This window comes from Mastigoproctus giganteus, chromosome 5, assembly GCF_048544385.1.
Source record: "Mastigoproctus giganteus isolate SK-2022 chromosome 5, ASM4854438v1, whole genome shotgun sequence".
NCBI classification, from domain to species: domain Eukaryota; kingdom Metazoa; phylum Arthropoda; class Arachnida; order Uropygi; family Thelyphonidae; genus Mastigoproctus; species Mastigoproctus giganteus.
This window is the reverse complement of record NC_143579.1, coordinates 61,638,183-61,660,166: the sequence shown is the minus strand read 5'-3', so window position 1 is coordinate 61,660,166 and position 21,984 is coordinate 61,638,183. Positions and strand designations below refer to the sequence as shown.

Genomic DNA, 21,984 nt, shown 5'->3' with positions numbered 1-21,984 from the left:
AAAAAAAATTTTTTTGTACTTCAACATGACTACGAGGAGTAAATCATGAATACCATTTAACAGTCACGTAGGCTTGAACCAAAGGCCACTCAGAGCATGTGCTACTGCACTTTGCCCCTGACCACTCAGCTATGTCAAACCTAAACAAAGAAAGACATCATCAGGCACGTATTAAGTGGCAACTTAATACATGCCTGATGATGTCTTTAAACGTAACTAAGACTACAAACAATCAATATACTGTGTCTTTAATTTCACGGACAGTTGTGCTCCCGTATCCACTGATTCAGTTACCTGCGGTTAACTACAGAAAAAAAATGAAAAAAAAAATTTAACACCTACTCGCGTGTCCAATACAATGCTTCCCTTTATTTTTTACAATGTCACATATGGTTTGGTCACCAACATTATGTCTCTTTAGTAATTTAATGGATGCACAGTTTTCAAACTTTCAAATAATTTCAAGTTTTTGTTTAATTTGGAAGCACAACTCTTGCATTTGCCCATCATTTTCGTCATTTCTAAATAACAAAAAAAAGTTACTATAAAAAAAAAAATTCTACATTCCTGACATAAATGACAAAACTTGTCCTTTTGCGATGTGACAGAACAACAATTAACGTGACGCACTAAATCAAACTAAATATTTGGTCTCTCTTTTTTTTTTTTTTGTTTTGAGTGGTAGGTGTGAAGACAGTGGGGGTTGCAAGGTAATAGGTACACTAATCTCCCAATGATGACTTATGTCGGTTCTTGTTGCTTATTTATGACTTGTGAAATATGTGTTTGTGTTCTAGTTATTACTTGAATTTTATGGTTTCTGGTTGGTTTTTTTTTTTTTTTTTAAATTTCGAGTCTTGCAGTGTCCTGGTAAATCTAGAGTGCTGTACTTTATTATTACCGTGTTTTACTGTGTGTTTAATTTATCAATTAAACTTTATATGTATGTATGTACAAGAAAATCATGTTATATATGGAGTCAGCACGTGTTCACTTATATCTGCAGTTTTAGCCATTCAAGGTAGATCTTGGAACATATCCCCCATAGATGTGGGGGTTCTTACTGTATATTTTTCAGGCAGTTTGCTGGGAAAAAAATCCAAGTTTCTGAGAGAAAAATAGACATCAGGGCAAGCACTTATATCTTTGGACTATAAAATACAAAGGAATTTCAGGCAACATTTTCTACAAAAAAAAAAAAAAAAAAAGAATCATACTCTGTAAAATGCAGTATGTGTATATATATATATATTTTTTTTTTAATGAGACTGGAACTACCAGAATATCGCCACTAGTGACAGTAACTAATTTAAGTTCAATAGAAGATTTATCGGCAAATACAAGTAAAAAGGAAATCACTATACCAAGATAATATTGCTGATTAAAGCAGATAAAATAAGTTTTAGACAACCTATTCTGACTTAAATTAAAAACACATGAAATGATTTCTTTTATCAAATTATATGATCTTGGACCTTATTTTAAAAGTTAGTTGTAATTTTATGGAGTAATTCAAATCAGTTAACTATAATAAAAACTTTATTATCCCGAACTCATAATGAGAAGGCTCTAGTAACTGGCATATTTATATTCTAGCAAAAAGAAATCTCCAATTACTGTTTTTTTTTTTCTTTTCTTGTTTGCAATATTTTAATGTATGATCAACTTTAAATGCAAAATTAAAATTACTTACCACTGCTATATAAAAAATTTACCAGTGTGTTTTGGTCAGTCCATGTGGCTTGTTACAGTTGAATACTACAGTTATTTGCATTTCATTTCTGAAGTTTATCCATCCAAAAAAAAAAACCCCATCAAACAAAGGCGTCAATATTAGTGATACTGATCAAGAGGATGACCTAAACGTTCAGTTTAAACTAATGTTGTTGCAGTACTTTACAATAATTACAATTTTTTTATTAAAGAACATTAAGATTAAATTTTGCTTGTTGATTGTCCTATATATACAATTTTTTTTTTTTCTTTTTTGATGGTTACAATATGGTTTATGACACTGGTACACATTCGAAATTTTCACTATTATTATTAATTGGTTTTCCCAAGTTGATGGGATAATTGGAAAATTTAGATAACTGGGACACCCTAATCCTTGTGCAAGCCAGACAGCAAAGCTTTTATTTTATGTTCCTAAATTCTTAACTAAAAATTTAGTACTATATGTTGGTGGCAAATAGCTGCGGAAAAGTTGGTGGCTAAGCGGAAAAATTAACTACAAGAAACTACGAAAGTAAAAATGTAAATCCTATAACACAGAAGAATCACTAACAAATCAATTTACCACTTTACAATCAATTTAAAACATCCTCCCTGCAAAGGTGATAAACATGCAAATTAATAAAATGTCAGATTCACTATTTCTCACATTTGTAAATTGCATACAGGCACCAACAGGATACAGATGGATGTGCTTGTGCTAATTCCTTATAAACATACTTTGTTTTGAGTGATTTTAACATATTTAAGCTTTTCTTATTATTAATTATTATTATGCATATGATTTAGATTAGTCTTATATTTTATATTATTTTCTTATAATTAAAACAGTGTCTTTGTTTTATATTTTATAAATGTAATTGAAAAAAATTCTTAGGCTATTGAAATAAAGATCTGCAATCATAAGCACTACCTCTCATATTAGCAGGCTTAAATAGGTGAAGCTTGTTTTTTTGTGAATATATTAACAGTAGAAATTTTTTCTATGTTCTAAGATATTAATAACAAAAAACTAATATCACTTATTATAACCATAAATATTAAAATAGTTTTCAGTGATTTTTCCTCTTCATCCTACCTTCAGATTAAAATATAATAGGATAGTGGTAGCAATGCAACCCAGTTTTAAATCATTCTTTAAAACAAATAAGTTGTTAGTTTTGAGCTAAAGAAAATTCACTGTGTGCCACCAAATATTATATGTTAACAGATTATATATATTGTCTAGATTCATAGGGCAATTAGCATAATTGGTCCCTACTTTAAGAATGATCAAGGTTTTAAAACAGCAAGAGTGAATGGTAAACAATATTGATATATAATCCAAAATTTTGTCATACCACAATTATAGGAAATTAATCTATAGCAAGGGATTATGTAACTGCAACAGTTATGCTTGTGAAGTGCTACTGTTACTTATACTCACACACAAAAAATAAGATTAAGACAGAGAAAATATGTTAAAATTAAATTGGAATTAAGAGTCAACAACAAGATGGTTTGATAGTATCCTTAGTTAAAGACAAAACTGACTTACTAGCATTCTAATTTTCTTCTAACTCTTGTATCGACAAATGGTAAACCATCTCCTGTCTTTCCCAATAATGCTATCACTCAAATGCCTCCTATGGTCTGCAGACATGGATTTTAGAATTCTGAGAGAGCCTACAAACTAATACAATCCCAATGATAAATATTAACACCTGTTTACAAGAATAAAATGTGAAATAACAAAAGTGAAGGATCCACAATGACAACTTTGTCAGGAGTTATCTATATTTGTGAAAATAAAATGAAGTTGCTAAAAAAAAAATAGGGCTGTAATTAGCATGTGTTGGTTTTATCATTTAGCTGGGCATCCACGTACTCATGGCTTTAACTGAGCAATTCACAATGGGAATGCAATCTTTTGGGAGCTCCTAAAGGGCATCTGTGAACTCTTCACTTTTAATGAGCAGACAAAATTTGCACCAATTCCTTTAATTTTTCTTCATGCTGTTTTTTTTTTTTTTTTTGTAAAAAGGCGTTAATATTTCTGAGTTTGCACTTACATGATATCTTCTTGCATTAATCCAGGCGGCAGTTATACTTTTTTTATGCAGTGAAATTCTATGCTGGTACATTGGCTCTTTCTAATTTAAGCATAACTTTTTGCATTTGCATCAATTCTTTCATCTTAAAAATGTTTAATTTAGTTTAAGAAAAATGGACTTTTGCACGAGACGATTCTAAGCAGATTAACTTTTCATAATGGACAAACTGGTTGCCACTATTTCTAGATTTCATGGTACCATATCTCATTTTTTTTTCAGGGGGGGGGGATTATTCGAGGAAAGGATACATTTCCAAGGCTGAGACATTAAATCATTTGAAAATTAATGTTACTTTAAGAACATGCCACTACACAGCCAGTCAGAATATTTAAGGTATGAAAAAATGCACAAAAGCTATATTTATATCACAATAAGAATTATTTTTTCTGCTACCATCTTGCTTCTTTCTCCATATTCTATGTGCTCTGAAATTACTTAATAAATTTCTGTTTATACTCGATATGGCTGTGGGGACCAGAGAAGTTAACCTCATTGTAAAGGTCTACATGTGTCACCTTAGCTTCCTTTTCTTTTACTATCATCGTCCAATTTGGCATATACATACTATTCAATAACACTGACTTGTATTATTCATGAATTCATAAAAAGTTCAATTAGCACAAACCCATTTTTGATTCAGAGTATATCTAAAAATCTGTGTGTAGTTGGGGAAGATATAAAAGTTAATTCAATTTACAGGAGATTAATTACCAATTAAGTAATGCACAAGTTAAAAAGTAATTAAAAATGAGTGTGTAAAAATCTATATTTACAAAAACTATTTTATATAAAAAAGTTTTAAAGAAAGGCTACATCAAATGATTTTAGGTAATGTCAGAATATGAAAATAAATATTTCCTTCTTAAAACAGTATCAAAACAAAAGGCTGTACAGCAACAACTTGACATCATTAGCATATATTTAACAATATTTCACTCTGTAGTAAAAAATTAAGAAAAAGTTGTGATAACCTGAGTATCTACCCCACAGTGCACCTTGGAAAAAGATGAAATAAGATAGGGTTACAAGAAAGAACAGGAAAAAGTAAGCAAGCATTTGAACTTGCATAAATTCTGAATCTGCTTCTTATAAAAAGACTACAAATCACATGTTTCACAATTTTCTTCCTCCTCTTCAGTGACTAAACATACCAGAAATAAGTGGCTCACCTTCTACAAATAACAGTATTATTGTTTAGACTTGATTTAGTATTCAATCATTAAAAAATAAAATTTAAATGCAATATTAGGTAAATCACTTACGATCTGTTATTGTACAACTTTCACAAATAACAAGATGAAAGAATTCACAATCTAACTTTTTTCACACACACGCACACATCCACAAGTCATGCTGTAATAAAGGTTAAATGAATTAAGCCTTTCATAAAAACCATTGCTATTCTGTGACAATTCTGATAATTGTACACACAGAATCCTCAAATCCAAAGGTCAGCCCATCAACTATTATTCATTTATTACACACCCTAAGGTTAATATATCCTAGTTTTAGGTTACATGGGAAGTAATGCCATTCAAGGAAAAAGACTAACAGGACCAATGGAGTAAGCAGACTGCACTACAGGAATAAAATCTCAGATCAGTGAACACAGTCAACAATGTGTACAGCTGGAATGTAGAATTACATATGATGAGCATGGAAAAGACCACAATCTGACAAACTTTCAACAAGGCATTATTGTTGGTGCAAGGTCAGAGAGGTGTGTCCATCTCCAAGAGTATCTCATGGGCTGTTCCTGACCTATTTATTTTCCAAGATACCTGGAGTGGCAAGTAAAATAACTAGCTTGCATAAAATCTATGGTGTAACGCTAATGTTAGATGAATAGTGAGAAATGATTGTCGCAGCTTTTCCAGCCAAAAATAGTTATGGTGGCATAGCTGACTGCAGGATATTTGGGGGAACAGTCCAGACCACTTTGCAGAACTACTTAACATGGGTTTTTATCAGATCAGGTAACAAAGCAAACTGCTGAGTCAACATCTCCTCACTGTATGCCATAAACACCTCAGTTGGACAGTATGCGTGAAGAGTTAACTGTAGAGTATGTGGTGATGACAAGACATTCGACTCATGATCTTTCACCATTAGAGAATCCAGAAATGGTTTGCTGAACACCACCTTCATGTGTCCCCTCCTCGATGTCAGACAGTTATGGGACACTATATAGATAGCATGGCAATCTGCATCTTCAGGCGTGTTCAAGTACCTTGTGTTATCTGTCACATGTACAAGATGTTCTGTGAGCCTGTAGGGATCAAGTCAGTACTTGGTAGGTGGTTACATTTTGTTATCCTTTCAGTGTATTTACTAGAACAAATTTAAAATACAAAGACTGGAACTGTGGTGGAGAAATGGAAAATAGTTCAATGCACATTCATGGTTCCCATGGCTGATTATAATTTGTAGTGTTCTCAGTATCAATTTAAACAATAAATCTGTTTTAAATTAAGCAGGGTAGGTTCATAGCTTATTATGCCATTTTTTCATATCTTGTAACTTAACTGGTTTTAACAGTACAGTTTCCTCTCTCCAACCTCCACTTAAACTTTTTTTTGTTGAACATGCATGGTATGACAGAAATGGCTGGGACTTGGAACAAAACACTTTTTTTGTTTTTTCTCACTACAACACAGTAAAAATTTTGTTAAGTAGCATTTAAAACAGCTGGAAGATCTATAACTAGTGTATTTATATTCTAAAACAGGCATCACCAATTACATTAATTTTATTCAAGGTCCATATTACAAAAAAAAAAAAAAAAAACACACACAATGGACCCTTCTTGACATAAAATTAATAGAATGTGTAAATATTGTGATAACATTTATTACCTTGTACTACAGAATGCTTACTTGTTATGTATCATAGAACACAGAAGAAGGTGCATTCAATATAATTGTATGATAAATTTTTTTTTAAATGTCACATGTCAAATTAAGGGAACTTACAAAAAAATGCACTACTCAAATAATTACCATTTTGTGCTGCAAACTGGTTATTCTAGTTAGCTTGCAAGAACTGAATCCTACAGTTATTTTCATTTTATCTCCTAAGATATAAATGTACATACTTTCTGGTTATAATATTGTTTACATCCAAAATTTTAGTTTCACCATTGTTATTCATTGGTTGTTCAAATAACTGTAATACCCTGATCTCAATATGTGTTGGATTTTTTTTTGAGAATTGCAATTTTTTTTTTAACTAATGTGGTTCATTAATTTTCTAAAATTCTTTCCTTTTAAATAAATAAAAATTATGGATACATTATATACGAAATTGTTGAATAACCTGTTTTCTCTTATGGAATGTCTTCATTTACATGTCAGTTAGACAAATGTGTATACTTATTTAGCCTTTTGGAAGAATAAAATTGTTTGGTCATTCAGTAACCCTATTTTATTTTATATTTTTCCAAGGTAAACACTATGGTAGTAAGACAGAGGGCCACAGCATATAACCTTTCTTTCATCTTAATTTTTAAGCATGGAGTGACTTATTTTTATTACCAGATTTCCTGTATATTTCTCATCCTATAGATAAAATAATTAACAACAGCAAACATTTTCAGCAAAAGAAACTGATTACAAGATAAACAAAGCATTAGTATAATTAAAAACAGTGATTCACTTAAAATATTTTTATCCAATGAAAACCAAATTGGAATTTGACCCATTCTATTGGATAAACATCACGCAGATGTGACAGTTAACCAGTTCCTGTGTAATGCAATTAAAAATTTAGATTATTGAAAACATGTTTTTGAAAATTGCAATATTTTTAACCAATGTGGTTCATTGATTTTCTAAAATTTTCCTTTTAAATATATAAAAACTTTATGAATATATTACCTTCATAAACTGCCTACATATAAAGTTGGCTACAATAATGTAAAAAAACTGGTACATTTTTATTTCATTTACTATCAAAATAGTTATTTAGTTTTTTGTTTACTTTTATATGATTTAATCTAAACACTTTCAGTAATATAACATACTTTAGTCCTTAATTTTGAACACATTTTCTGTAAAATCACTTATAAAAAATTACACTATACACTTTATCTCTAAACAATGGCAAGAATGTGAACTTAATTTATGCACTATTTTGATATATCAGGTGTCTTAATATTTAGGCATTTGATGGGCGGGTTCTAAACAATTCTTCAATAATATGTTCATCAGCTAATGAAGTTAAGTCACCTAAATTTTGATCATTTACAGCAATCTTGCGCAGTACACGTCTTAGAATTTTCCCAGATCTTGTTTTCGGTAATCCAGAGGCAACATGTAGATATTCTGGAGAAGCAAATGGTCCTATCCAGTAGCGCACTAAAAGAAAAGTAATTTTTATTTTGCATTTGTAATAAGACAAGAACGTCTTCTTTATATCATTTATTAGTTAGATAGTATGAATCAGAGCTGTACTACTCAATATGTTCTACGTTGATAATTTCTGGAAGGTATCATACGGAAGTGTTCTATGTACTATATTGAGGTAAACTCCTCTTATTATTTTACTAAGATTTATTAGTATTAAAATTACAGGGCAATGAAACTTTAGTGATATTAAAGCAAAATTCAGGGTAAGTGCACAACATCTTGAAAAAAAAAAAAATATTTTTTATTTCTTGAAGGAAGTTTTAAACACATCATGGCTGAAATAGCCCAATGTAGAAAGTTTACCCGACATTTATTTCTTCTATTAAAACATCATTACAAAATTCTACAGTGATAATCTGAAAAAAAAAAATAAATAATTAATAAAATAACCTAATAATTCTAGAGATTTACAGAGAAGTGTTGTTGATATATGTGTAAGACCATCTTCAGCTCAAAGAGAAAACAAGGATTTTATTAAAAGATACAGGGTAACATTCCAAAACTGCATCACACTTTGTGAGGATGATCTGAATAGTAGAGTTAATATTTAGGAAAGTTCTACAGATTATCAAAAATAATCTTGTGGTCCAATGAGGCAAGTTAAGACCACTGGACACATTAATTGATAGTGTTAACTGGACCATTTCTTCCCCCCCAAATGGATATGTTACTTCAAGCAGCTATTTATCAATGTTACAAATTGAAGCAAAAATCCTAAAATTGAAAAAAAAAAATAGGAGATGTGCCAATAAAGTTCCTGGACTAGCACAATAAAAAATCCCCAGAGTGAAGAGCCAAATAATGGCTATTTTTATTCAAGGTAATCACCACTTCACTGAATGCACTTATTACACCTTCTAAAAGTTTCTGAAAAGAGTTAGCAAAGGCATCCAAAGATATTTCAATTTGACAGTTACATTTTTCTTTATGTCCTCAACACCCTAAAATCCACACACACACACACACACACACACACACACACACACACACACACACCCCTTTCTTTATTACAATAATAATACGAATCGATACATTGCAATACTGCCCTTCACAGCCACCAGTTAACAGTGATAATACAGTATGCAAGAGAAATGGATAAATAATAATAACAGGATATTTGCTAAACATAAGGATATATATAAAAAAACGGTAAAAAAAGGGTAAACTGCAGCCATTATGAACACACTGCAGGATGGAATCCTCCTCAACAATTCATGCTGAGGGAAATGGACCATAAGCTGCCATGCTGGTCCAATGTGGGTTGGCAGATTGACCGTATTTAGCAGTCAGGGGCTTGAATGCCGGTCTACTCAAACAGCATGTGCTACTGCATTCCTGCTCTGACCACTTGGCTACAGAGGCAGTTATATATATAATGTGGAAGCATAAACTGAAGTATAGCTCAGAGTACAGTATAATTACAACACAATATACAAATAAAATGTAGGTGGAAACTATAAAACAGGTAACATTCTTTGCACTGAAGCAGAAGTACAAATTTTATTGTTACTCATTGTACCGGTAATGCTTAATACTGAATAAGTTAGTAAGCCTCCATTTCAGATAGTGTTGTTGGTTTGAATTGGCATTAAGATGAGCTTCGAGGAGAAGGATCAGGGACAGGGGTATACAACTCAGGGATGCAGCAACTATCTCCTGTCAAAATAAAACTTATTAAGGTCAGCATCCAATGCCTGGGCACGTGAGAGCAGCTGAAAAGGCAGAAACCAATTGGACAAGTGGTGGCACAGAGCTGGAGTCACTTTGAGAGAAGGCTGAGGGACTCCAAGAGCACAAGTCCCAGAATGATTGTGCCAAAATCTGGCCAACCATAATTTTAACAGCTGTTGTAGATGTTTTAGCCTAATTAACTGTGGAGAGTCTAAATTTGTAGGAAACTAGCCACTGGAGTTGTCTTTAACTGTGGAGACAATTGTTTGTTTATTGCCCATTTTAAGAGCCAAAACAGCAGCAAAAAAAAAAAAAAAAAAACAAACAAACATAATTGTGCCAGGGACAACAGATGCACTTACGTCTGTAGCATATAGAAGCAGAGAGTATATCATGGTTTTTATACAATTTCTGGTAGTTACAACTTCATTAATATACTATTTTTGATTTTTTTGATTTGGTAGTTGTTGGCGCATCGGCTTCTGTGGCCATATTGCACCTCCCAAGGTTTTTGCAGTACTTTGATCCAAGCCCGAGGCGGGAATCGAACCCGCGACCTTTGGGTTGCCGGGCAGGTACTTTACCCACTCGGCTAGCCCGGTCGGCTTAATATACTATAAATCCATTGAAGTCAACCTGCCTGGGTGAGCAGCTTGTCCATGTGGTTACTGAAGCAGAACTTAGGGTCAAAAACAATTCCTCGTGTTGGCTGAATATAGGAAGACATTTCTTTAAGGAGAATATCATAAATTCAGATTTTTCTGGGTTTATTTTTACTTGGGGTAGTTTGCAAGTTCTAGGAGTGTGTTATTGATTGATGCAGTTATCACAAGAAGACATTGTGTGGAGCAATCAGTGTGAGGAGCTTCATATCATCAGCATAACAAAGTATCATACCTGGACTCAATGAGTAGAGAGATAAGTGCTGTAAACAAGAGCCCAGCCCAGATAAGACACCATTCTGTGGAATGGCTGAAGAGATACTGCTTGTAGTTTTGCTCATGGACAGTAAGCTGGCTTATTCTATTTTGAAGGAGTGATGTGAGAAACTGCAGAGTGTTTCCATTGATCTGATAATGGCCTGAAAGTAGTTTCAGCATTGAAGGAACATTTATAGTGTCAAATGCTGCTTTTGAGGTCTACATAGGTGACTGCAAGCTCTGCTTGAGATTCAAACACACAGAGGATAGAGCTGGTGGTGGCTAGGAGGTTATTCACAGTGGATCTATGAAGATGGGAGTAAATTTGAGGAGGCTGATGTGGAAGAAGTTTAGTTAGAATGGGAAGGGAGTACCTTCTCAAGCAGTTTCAGAAGATGTGAGGCATTGGAGATTGGCTGGTAATGCTTAAGAGTAGGAGATTGAATTTTGGGTATAGGTCTCATAAGGTAGATGTTCCCATTGCTGGAGAAAGAAATGACTTGAAAGAATAGCATTAAAAATGGTTAAACAGGGATCCAAAATATATGGGCTAAGACATTTGATAATGAATTTGGGGATTTCATCTGCAACTGCTGAAGTAGAAGCTGGTGTAGAATTAATGGCAGCAATAAGCTGTTCCCTGGATAATGAAACTGCATCCAGGGTGTCAGGTTGTTGTTGGTATATAAAGATCAGGGTTGAGGGCAATTTTCATGTTGGGAAAAAGACAACTGGTACTACAGTGGGAGGTAAGGTGGATGGTTGATCTGTACAATGATGGCATGTTTCATAAGAAGCAACTTTACATCAAGTGCAGAATGGGCAGGGGGGGGGAATTGCCATGCAACAAGAAGCAGCTGCCATTTGTTGAAAAACATCAGCATCATCTTGATCCTGAACTAATGTAAATGAAACTTTTTTGGGCCTTGGTGATGATTTAATTCCACTGCTGCTGCCGCCTCCGTAGCCAGGTGGGAAGGAGCAGCAGTGCGTAGCACACGCTTCTTGATTAGACCGGGGTTCGAGCCTGTCACCACCAAATACGGAGGATGCGGAAAGGTCAGGAAATGACCACCGCATATCCCGAAGCAATATGGCCTTAGTTGCTAATGCTCCTAAAAAAAAACCAAAAAAAAACCACTGCATGCTCTGGTCATATTGAAATACTCAACACTTGTCTCTGGTGACAACACAGTCAAGGAAATTAGGAACATCTTAACATAGTTATTGCACGATGACATTCTTCATTGCTTCTGCTCATCTGCGAGGCACAAATTTTGTATAGACCTTTTCCCTAAATAAATCTTCATGTAGAATTTGAAAAAAAAAAAAATTCTCTCATTCATATCCAACTCATCAGCCATCGTTCTGAGGGTCAAACAAAGGTATTTTGCCAGAATTTCCCAAACCTTTGCAACCCTGTCCTCATTTAGAGAGGTTGATGGGGGGGGGGGGCACTTTTTGGGTCATCATAAACATCCTCAGTCTTTGAACCATTTATACCATTCAAACACACTGGTATGACTTAAGTTTCATCACCACAAACAGTTAACATTTCATACTTTTCTGTTGCAGACTTTCCTAGTTTAAAGCAAAATTTGACATTTGTTCATTGCTCCATTTCAAAATCATGAGAGGCAACATTAATGCTACTAATGAAACTGGTTAATTGCAACCAGTCAGCCTACTGAATAATCTCTATATCACCATCTGTTGAGAAGTTTGAACTAAAACATACTATTTCCATTTATTTCCAAATTCATTGAACATGACTGCAACAGCACCAGTCTGCAAACTTTATTGCCACACCTTGTACCTATTTTTCATGCAGAAAAGTGCTCCTGCACATTCTCAAAAAGTTATGAAGTTTCTAAATGAAAAATTACCAAACAAGTGGACAGAGAACCTAAAAACAGTGATAACTGAAGAAGTTTTGCACAAAAAAAAAAAAAAAACACCACATTTGCAAAACAGCCACCTCTATGCATTGAGGTTAAGAAACATCTTGCAATTTAACATACCTTTCTGTATGACCATAATTTTTTGGGTTTGTTAAATAATGGAAGTTTAGTTTCTATTATATTTCTATACTTTTTCAGAGTCTAAGTATACTGACTTTTAGATTATCCCCTACTTCAGCTCGCATACTGATGTATAAAGTATGCAAATGAAATAACAGATTAATTTCTTCATTGTGTTAATTTTCTTTAGACATAATTCTGAACAAAAACAAGACATTTTTAAAAAGGGGGCTATAAATGTGCTCTAATTTAATTGAATTAGAATGTGTAAATAACTGGTAAACAAAAAAGTCAAAGCCTTTAAAGAGATTGTCATCTTCGAATATTATTTTTCAAATAATTTACATAAGGTAAAAATGCTTTTAAAGTGAAAGGGGCTCAAATGATGGTTTTTATTGCACACAAATCTCAACATAACATTCTGTCCTGAGATTAATGCAAATTCAAGAGTTGCTTTACAGTTTTTACTGTAAAGGGAATAGAAGGGACACAAGAATATTTGCTGATCAAGGCAGTGTTAGGTGGATTAGAAAACTGCTAACTGGGTATACAGGCTAATTAGATTAATAGCAATAGGAAGAAGAGGTGAAAGTGATTGTGGCACTTCTACTGGAACATGCACAGCCTGGAAGCAAGGTGTCAGGGATAACAAGTTGTCCTGGTACTCTTGTGGGACAAGCAAATACATGGGGCTGTGTTAGGGTAACTAAGAACAAAAAAAAAAAAGCACACATACATGCTAGGAGTATAGAAAAAAAAATTATGTACTGGTTGCAAGTAAGATAGGACAGCACCACAGTGAGAGCTGAGATTCACCATGTACATCTGTGCTTAAAAAAAAGAAATCTGTTAGCCAGTCGTGAATTGTGCTTTGTTTGTGTAGTGTAACTTAGGGTAGTGCTAAATTTTCAACTGGCCAATTAGCAAGTGGAAATCACTTGGGGAGTTTCTCAATCTCCATCCTTACCATGAGGGGTCCCATTCTGATCCCACTCTGACAATAGTCAATGCCAGCAAGTAGACAATGGATGGCCATCAGAAGTTTCAGGGTGGATCAGCAGCAAAAAAAAAAAAAAAAAAAAAAAATCAATGGACTATACAGGTAGAAGTTACTGCATCAAAGATACATCATCAGCAAGGCTGTAGAAACAGATGTAGCAGCAGCAGTAACAGAGGTAGCAAATAGACAATGGATGGCAAGTAAAAAGTTTATAGGTAAAGTCTTGAATGTGCAAGTAGTTTTCTTAGGAGTTCAGTAGAATAACTTCATTCCCAGAAGCAAAATGACCTGTTATGGAGAATAAATTTTCTAAATTTCAATTTTTAAAATGTTTCCAATTTTCCAGGACTGCCAAGAATGGAAAGGGATAGTTAAGCAATTAAAATGTAAAGAGAACAGAACTGAACCAAGAGGAAACCATCTTGGACATAGCAAATGAACCATCCAGAATAAATTTGTGAGTAACCATGCCTATCAAAGAAGCTGACCAGACTGCTATTTTTGAAGATTTCTAATCTTAGTTTTTGAATCTGGAAAAAAAATGTTCAGTGATATCTTGAGAAGTTACAGAAATATGTTGAATAAAGAAACAGTCCACAAAATGAAAGTCAGTGGAAAGACAACCTGTGAGGATTTCTAGACAATGTTCAACCAGCCTTGCATAAAGCCAAAAGCATAGCACACTTAATAGAGTAAAGTTTGTCTTGAACAGTCAGTTTTTTTTTTAAATGCCAGAATGGTGCCAGTGCTGTAGGTAAAAATGCAGAGAGGACAAGGGTGGGGTGGAGTTGTCTTGGTTAAGAAGCACATGAAATCTAAGGCAGTGCATCCAGTTGATGTGGGCAGCCAGTGTAATGTTGGCTCAGTTTGGTGTGACCTAAGCACTGGGTAAACAAAAAAGAGTAGGAAGATATGTTATCTGTCACATGGCTGAGGAGTATAAAATCAACTATACAGACAAATAGAATGGACCAGTAGAAATAGCAAATCAGAATTTCTTATATTTGGGGATTTTAACATTCCAGATATTCAATGGAACTTTTAGTTTGGCTACCTACACAGTATCAGAACTTATGTTATTAATTAGATAGCTGTTTCCACACCAGTTGTTTAAGACAATAAAATACACCTAATTAAGAGATCTTGTCCTGCCAGTCTGATTAACTGCTGTGACATAATAAAAAAGGAACTAGATGCAAAAAAAATAATAATTTTGACATATATTTTAGTAAAGCTTGACACTGATCCTCTTGATAAACTGCTATACAAACTGGAGCAGTGAGGTACTGGGCAATGTTATGGATAAAGGGATGGTTGAGTGGAAGAAAGCTGTGGTTATTAATGGGCACTTTTTCTTGTGCCAATGTTATTAGTAGTCCCTCCATGTTCAGTGCTTGTCTTCAATATACTGTTTTCAATATTTATTAACAATATTGATGAAGTATAAAAGTTTATTGCTTAAGTCTGCAAATGATACAAAAGTTCAAAAGTTGGCAGGGTAGTTAATGACAGGAATCAAGCCTACTGTCATACTGCAACAATATTTGAAAAATTAGGCAGATGGACTGAGAAGTAGCAGTTTCACATTGATAAATGCAAGTTAGTGCATATAGGCAGTAGTAATCCCAGAATAAATACCAATTGGGTGTTACCACACTCCAGGTGGTGCAAAAAATGAAAGAGACCTCGAGGTAATTGAACAGTCCAACATGTGGTTCTGTTCATGATATATAGGAATTGTGTGAGCAGGGCCAAGGTGATTATCCCATTGTATAAGGCAATGGAGATCTGTTGAAATGTGTGCAGAGAAGAGAAACAAGATCTGTTAAGGACAAAAAGAGATAACACTTATCACAAAAGACCAGTTCTACAAATTGCATCACTTGGAAACTAGACACCTGAAACAAGATCTGATTAAAGCATTTAAGGTTATAAATGGACTGAGTAACAATGCTGATGGCACCCTTACTCATTCTCAGACAACATATGTAAGGGAACACTTCAATTGAAAGAGGATGAACGTGTTAGAATTCTTTAATCAGCCAGAGTAATTGATCAGAGGAGCAAACTACCATCTGGTGTTGTTAAAGTGAGTAGTTTGAAAAATTTCAGGACCTCAGGAACAATGTCACACAGACAGACATATGTATAAGTTTGCTTCCTTGCATCATTTACTACTACTAAACCAATGCTATAGGCAGGGAAAGCTAATATTGGAAATAAAATGAAATGGTAAAAAAAAAAAAAAACTCACCCCAGCAGGGCATGCACACTTGCATCCAAAAGGACTGCCACATCCACAATAAGAAGTAGAGCTAATCTGTTTCATTATTTTTCAATTTTTATTCAGATCATAGAGGAGCATTCCTTGACCTGTTGGATGGCAATTAATGACTGAAATACAATCCTTTTGGAGTTCATAAGTGTTGTTGTTCCCTAAGGAGCTATTACTTGTTGGTTTACTGTCTTTATTTAAGATTTGTGAAAGTGACACTCTTCCTTTGATGAGTTGTGTATGTGCCTCTGCAAGCTGGGAGTTTTACGTTTGTACTATTGGGGGCGAGTGTCGTTTTGTTTAGTTTTATTTTATTTTTAATATTAGTTGTCTTGGTACTCAGATCATATACCGTATTTCCCCATCTATAAGACGCACCTTTTTTCGAAAAATTTGGGGTCTAAAAACTGTGGTTGTAGAATTTTTTTACTTGCATTTTCTGCTTTTTCGCGCTTGTTGTCTTTGTGCTTATTGTTTTGCACTTGTTACCGATATATTAGGTTACGTTTTGCCACGTTCTGCCCAGAAATGGCTCAGAAAAGATTTTCATCCAGTGCTGAATTCAAGTTAAAAGTGATCCGGTTTGCAAAAGCGAATGGAAATTGTGCTGCTGAACGTAAGTTTGGTCCTCCTCCAACTGAGAAAACAATCCGAGACTGGCTATGGGAAGAAGAAACCCTACTGAAAACGCCACGGCAGAAGAAGGCCATTAGAGGCAAGTCGGCAAAATGGCCTGATTTAGAGAGGGAATTGAAGATATGGATTGAGTAGCACAGGGCAATTGGAATTCCTGTGTCCATAGAGATGGTTCAGCATGAGGCAAGAAGAATTGCTGATGAAAAAGAAGTTACTGATTTCAAAGGAGGACACAATTGGGGCTTCAGGTTCATGAAACGGAATGGACTAAGCATGCGTACATGCACCAGACTTGCCCAAAATATGCCTGAAAGCTATGAGCAGAAGGTCCTTGAATTTCATTGTTTTGTCATTCAATGTCGGAAGACATCAGTTTGAGTTGGGACAGATTGCAAATATGGACAAAGTCCCTCTTCAATTTGATGTCCTAAGTAACAGAACTGTTGATAAGAATGGGGTGAAAACTGTAACTATGAAGACAAGGGGACATGAAAAGAGTGGACATTATACAGTTCTAGCTTGTTGTGCCAACGGAACCAAGCTGCCTCCTGTGTTGATTTTCAAACGCAAAACAATGCCAAAAGAAGACATTCCTCGAGGAGTGATTGTCCACGTTCATGACAAGGGTTGGATGGATCAGGATGGGATGAAGATCTGGTTTGAGAAAGTTTGGAGCAGGAGACCAGGTGGGCTCTTATGCAAACCTGCTCTATTGGTGCTTGATCAGTTCAGGGCACACATAACAAAAAATACAAAGAAGATTGCTGCAGAGCAAAAAACAAAACTTGCCATCATACCTTGACATCCCAGCTCCAACCACTTAATGTCAGCATTAACAAACCCTTCAAAGCTGACATGAGAGACGAATGGAACCAATGGATGAAGTCTTCTGGGGACAATTTGACCAGCAGGAAGAGTGAAGAAACCAACTATAGGAGAAGTTTGTACCTAGGTGAAAAGATCCTGGGATAATATCAAGATTGAGATAGTTGTCAAGTCATTTAAGAAGTGTGGCATTTCAAATGCCACAGATGGAACTGAGGACGAGGCAATATATGAAGACAGTGATCCATCATCAGACACAGATGAGGACAAGCTAATGGATGGGAGTTTTGACAGTGATGAGTTGTATGAATTTTACGATGACTAAAACTTGAGTTCAATAACTTTATGTAATAAATTTTTTTTTTTCAAATTTCGGGCCCCAAAATTAAGGTGCGTCTTATACATGGGGAAAATACGGTAGATCAGGTAGTGGAATCACACATTTCCAAGTGTAATGCTAATTGTAGCATTAATATATCACAAAACTAATGTGGATTATTAGTGTTCCTTTCTCTACAATAGTCAAGAGGTGCACTGCCATCATTTCTCATGCCAGCAGATGACATCTGTCAGCAATGGCCAGGTGTCATCTGCTGGTGATATGACCCTTGATCAGCCTTATACAGTTCTTGGAAACATCCTATTTCTTGGTACTGACTCCATAATTAGGGTATCACATCTGGATTTGTGGGACCAACAACTTCATCTCTACACTATAAAACATTACTCATATATGGTTGGTATCTGCAAACAATCAACTTGAGTGATAATGTCAGACCAGTTTATAACCATCTATATTTGTCAGTATAATTCATATGTGCTCACTTGCATCACTTATAATTCCTGTGTATAATTCCTCACAAATTTATCTACTCCATTTAGTCTTTGGAACAGATGCCCATGTATTTCACTGCAGCGACCAACATATAATGAATAACTACTGGAATTTCTTTCCAGTTTGCAAGTGCTATAGCATTCTTCTAAAGTTCATAACTGTGCAAAGAACCTTTTGTAATTAATACAGATTAAGCAGTTTGTAACTTTAAATTAAATTCAGAAGTCATTTAATACTTACACTCAAATGTTTCACTGTTCTGAAAAACTTTATCAGATCATTGTACTGAAATCTACAAAATTACTTCCACAGCATGGATTTGAAGTTCACTATAATTATTTATTAGTCACTTGAGCTATATTTTAACAAAATGAAAATTATATCATAATCAGACACCTATTGTCATCATGTCCATCTGTCTGCCACCTGCATTGGACTGATTTTCCTGAACTTTTATATTTGGACCCTTAAATTTTTTCAGGCCATTCCAATATTTATTAAATTAGACAAGTAGAAATCTGGCGATTATTTCTTTGTTTTGATAAAATTTGTATGTAAAAAAGAAAGCGATATATTAAATTAGTTTTAATGCAGCATTGTTAGCTTTAGACAGTCCATGCACACTTTCTGTGTATGTTTATGCAAGACTCATGAACATTGTGTCACATGTGAAGAGATACATGTATAGAGAGAAAAAAAGAGACGTAAAGAGTATATGCGAGAAGGGTAATATTATACAGGTTTAACTAAACCGAATGGATAAGTTTGAAGAACATAAAAAACCTATAGAGTTTGAGTTTTATTAAGTGTTCTATAAAGTTATCTTAGTAATTAATTAGGAGTAAGGAGACAACTCTTTTCACTTCTATTAATCAGAGAAAAGGGAAAAAAATTGAATGAACCTGAAATGTAATGCACTGCACATATTAGATGATTATACTGAGTGCTAATGCAAACATTATGAAAACTGAAAATTCTTATGCAAAAAAAAAATAATAATAATAATTGAAGCATAACTGTGAGATAATAAAAAAATAAAACAGACCTTTCTCTTTCAGTTCTTTGGCTAGTTGCTCATTGAAAGAGTGACCCTTAAAATAGAAAAAGAGGTTTATATATTCTTATAAAACTTAAAACAAAGTATTAACTTACTTCAGAGAAAGTAAATGACATTTAAATTTAATAAAAGGCACAATAATTCAGAATAGCATTTACAATTAAAAAACAAATGTATAAATATACTGCACATCACTTTAAAATGTTTATAATCAGTATTAGAGATAGCAACTTCATGTATACTCTTTAATAATAAGAGAAGAAGTTTTACTACCATATGTTAATACTGGAGAAAAATTAATAAAATCAGCTGACTATCCAATGTTTGTATTAACCTGTTTCTGCAAGTAGAGAATTGGAAGAGAACACAGATTGAAAAGCTAAGACAGGTCTGTTATAGCTTGTAATACTGAAAGGCATACAAAAGCAAAAAAAGGAAGGCTTGCAAGGATACATCCATATTGAGGTGTAAGACTGGCTTATTTTCAAGAAGACAAAGATTTAAAACAAACAGTCTTTCTTTATAAAACTATTAAATGCATATCCAGACATACAAGATGAGATCAGTTTGAATGAACACCCCAGGGACTCACATCTGGTGAGTACGGGCTTGGAACACCCAGGGTCCTGAGATGGATATCACCATTGTTCTATTTCTTGGTGATTTCCTTCTACTTTTCTCTCTCTCTCGGGAATTTTTTTTTTTTGGCTGGTGCAGCACAAGCTTCAGGCTTCCTTGCACCATGTAGCTAATAATAACACATTTAAATATAATTGCTTTATCATTTTATTATTTAATAATAAGATTCATCTGAAACTATTTAAAAGCCTCCATTGTGAAAAAGTGTCTCCGTAACCAGATGCAGCAGTGCGTAGCACACACTTCTTGATTAGACCGTGGTTCGAGCCCGTGACTATCAAATACAGAGGATGCAGAAAGGTCAGGGAATGATCAACGCATATCCCCGGAGCAATATGGCCTTAGTTGCTAATTCTCCTAAAATCCAAATAACAAACAAACATTGTGAAAAGAATATGGAAATACATTGTCAAGTTGAGGAAGAAAGGAAAAACACATGCATACATACACACAGAGAGATATGAAGTTTTGGTTTTCTACTCTTAGCCAGTTCTTAGTATTAGTAATGGCTGCATGGTGCAAGAAAGCCTATGTCTTATGCTGCACCAGCCAAAAAAAAAACCTGAATAAAACAATGATAAAAAATAATAATAATAATAATTAATAAAACAAAATGAAATTAAACCTATCATCCTATGTGCTTCCCTCACCTGAAGGTACTATCCAGATGACCTCTGAATTTCCCCAAACTGTCAGCCTCTACCACCCATGTAGGCAACTTATTCCAGTAATTTATAACTCGCTGGTATAATAAAACTTCCTGCAGTCCAATCTAAACATTTCTCCCCGTAACTTGAATTTATGTCCCCTAGTTCCTAGCATCATTTATAATCTTGAAAATTTTGTCCTCATCCTCATTCTCATGAAAATTTTGTCCTCATTCATTTCCGCAATCAATCACCCACTGGCTAAAGGCAAATTTTTGCAAATCTATTCCACAACTGCTGTCTTTTCGAAATTTGAATTTATGTTCCCTCAGGTGCAAATCTGAGCAAGAGAAAAAAAAAATCCCATCAGCATTGAGCTTGCTTAAAACCATTCAAAACCTTATACACCTCAATCAGATCATCTCGCAGGTGTCTAGTCTCCAGATTCTGCAATTTGCAGAACTTAAGCCTTTCTTGGTAAGAGCAACCCTTTGTTTCCCTCACCAATCTCGTTATCCTTCTCTGTACTCGTTCCAGCAGATAGCTGCATCCCTCCTAAAATGAGGCCTTCGGACCTGTATACAGTACTCAAGGCATGGCCTGACTATTGCCTTAAAGGTTTTTTCTGACATTATTTTGATGGACGTCCACATGAAGCATTGAGGGGAGTGTACTGGGAATGTTAGGAGGTTGTTTACTCAGATATCAGTAAAAGGGTTAAAAGAAAAGTAGGATGCTAAAAAGTCAATTTTATCTTTAGCTAAGGTGGCAATAGAATCATCAGGTTTTAACAGTTGTGGGAGAACAGATGGGCAAAAGTTGTGGCTAACAGCTTTGGCAAGAGACCAGAATTTGCTTATATGCACCTACCATTTGGATAAGAAGCAAGTTTTCTACTCTTACTGTTCAAAATTGAGTTTGGACTAATTAATAACTGCTTTACAACTGTTGAAAACTTTGGTGTAGGCAGAAAATGAACCAGGAGATTTGGATGCAAGTAAACTGGGATGTGCATCATTCTTATCTTGAACAGCTTTAGCACACTTATTGGTAAAGTGTTTAGATAAAGGATGAGATTTTAAGTTGGAGTGTGGAATAAAGGATTACATCCCTACAAGAATAATTTCACTGCCATCAGAAGTTTTAAAACCATAATCTAATAAAGGTAAAGAAGAATATAAATCTTGCAGATGATTGATCTTTCATTCTAGAAATGCCAGACAAC

The 21,984-nt window shown here is 34.4% G+C and overlaps 1 protein-coding gene across 1 annotated transcript in view; it reads right to left on the bottom strand.

Annotated features, from left to right (window-relative positions):
* Nucleotides 1-7,954: 7,954 nt before the first annotated feature.
* The window catches only part of LOC150085446 (acetyl-coenzyme A synthetase, cytoplasmic-like), a 200,725-nt gene continuing 186,695 nt past the window's right edge, over nt 7,955-21,984 (bottom strand). The window contains exons 15-16 of the mRNA XM_090373254.1: nt 19,462-19,507; nt 7,955-8,182 (exon numbers count right to left, since the gene is read on the bottom strand). Coding sequence (XP_090229380.1) covers nt 7,983-8,182; nt 19,462-19,507 — 246 coding nt within the window. The 3' untranslated portion in view covers nt 7,955-7,982. The remainder of the gene's footprint in view (nt 8,183-19,461; nt 19,508-21,984) is intronic.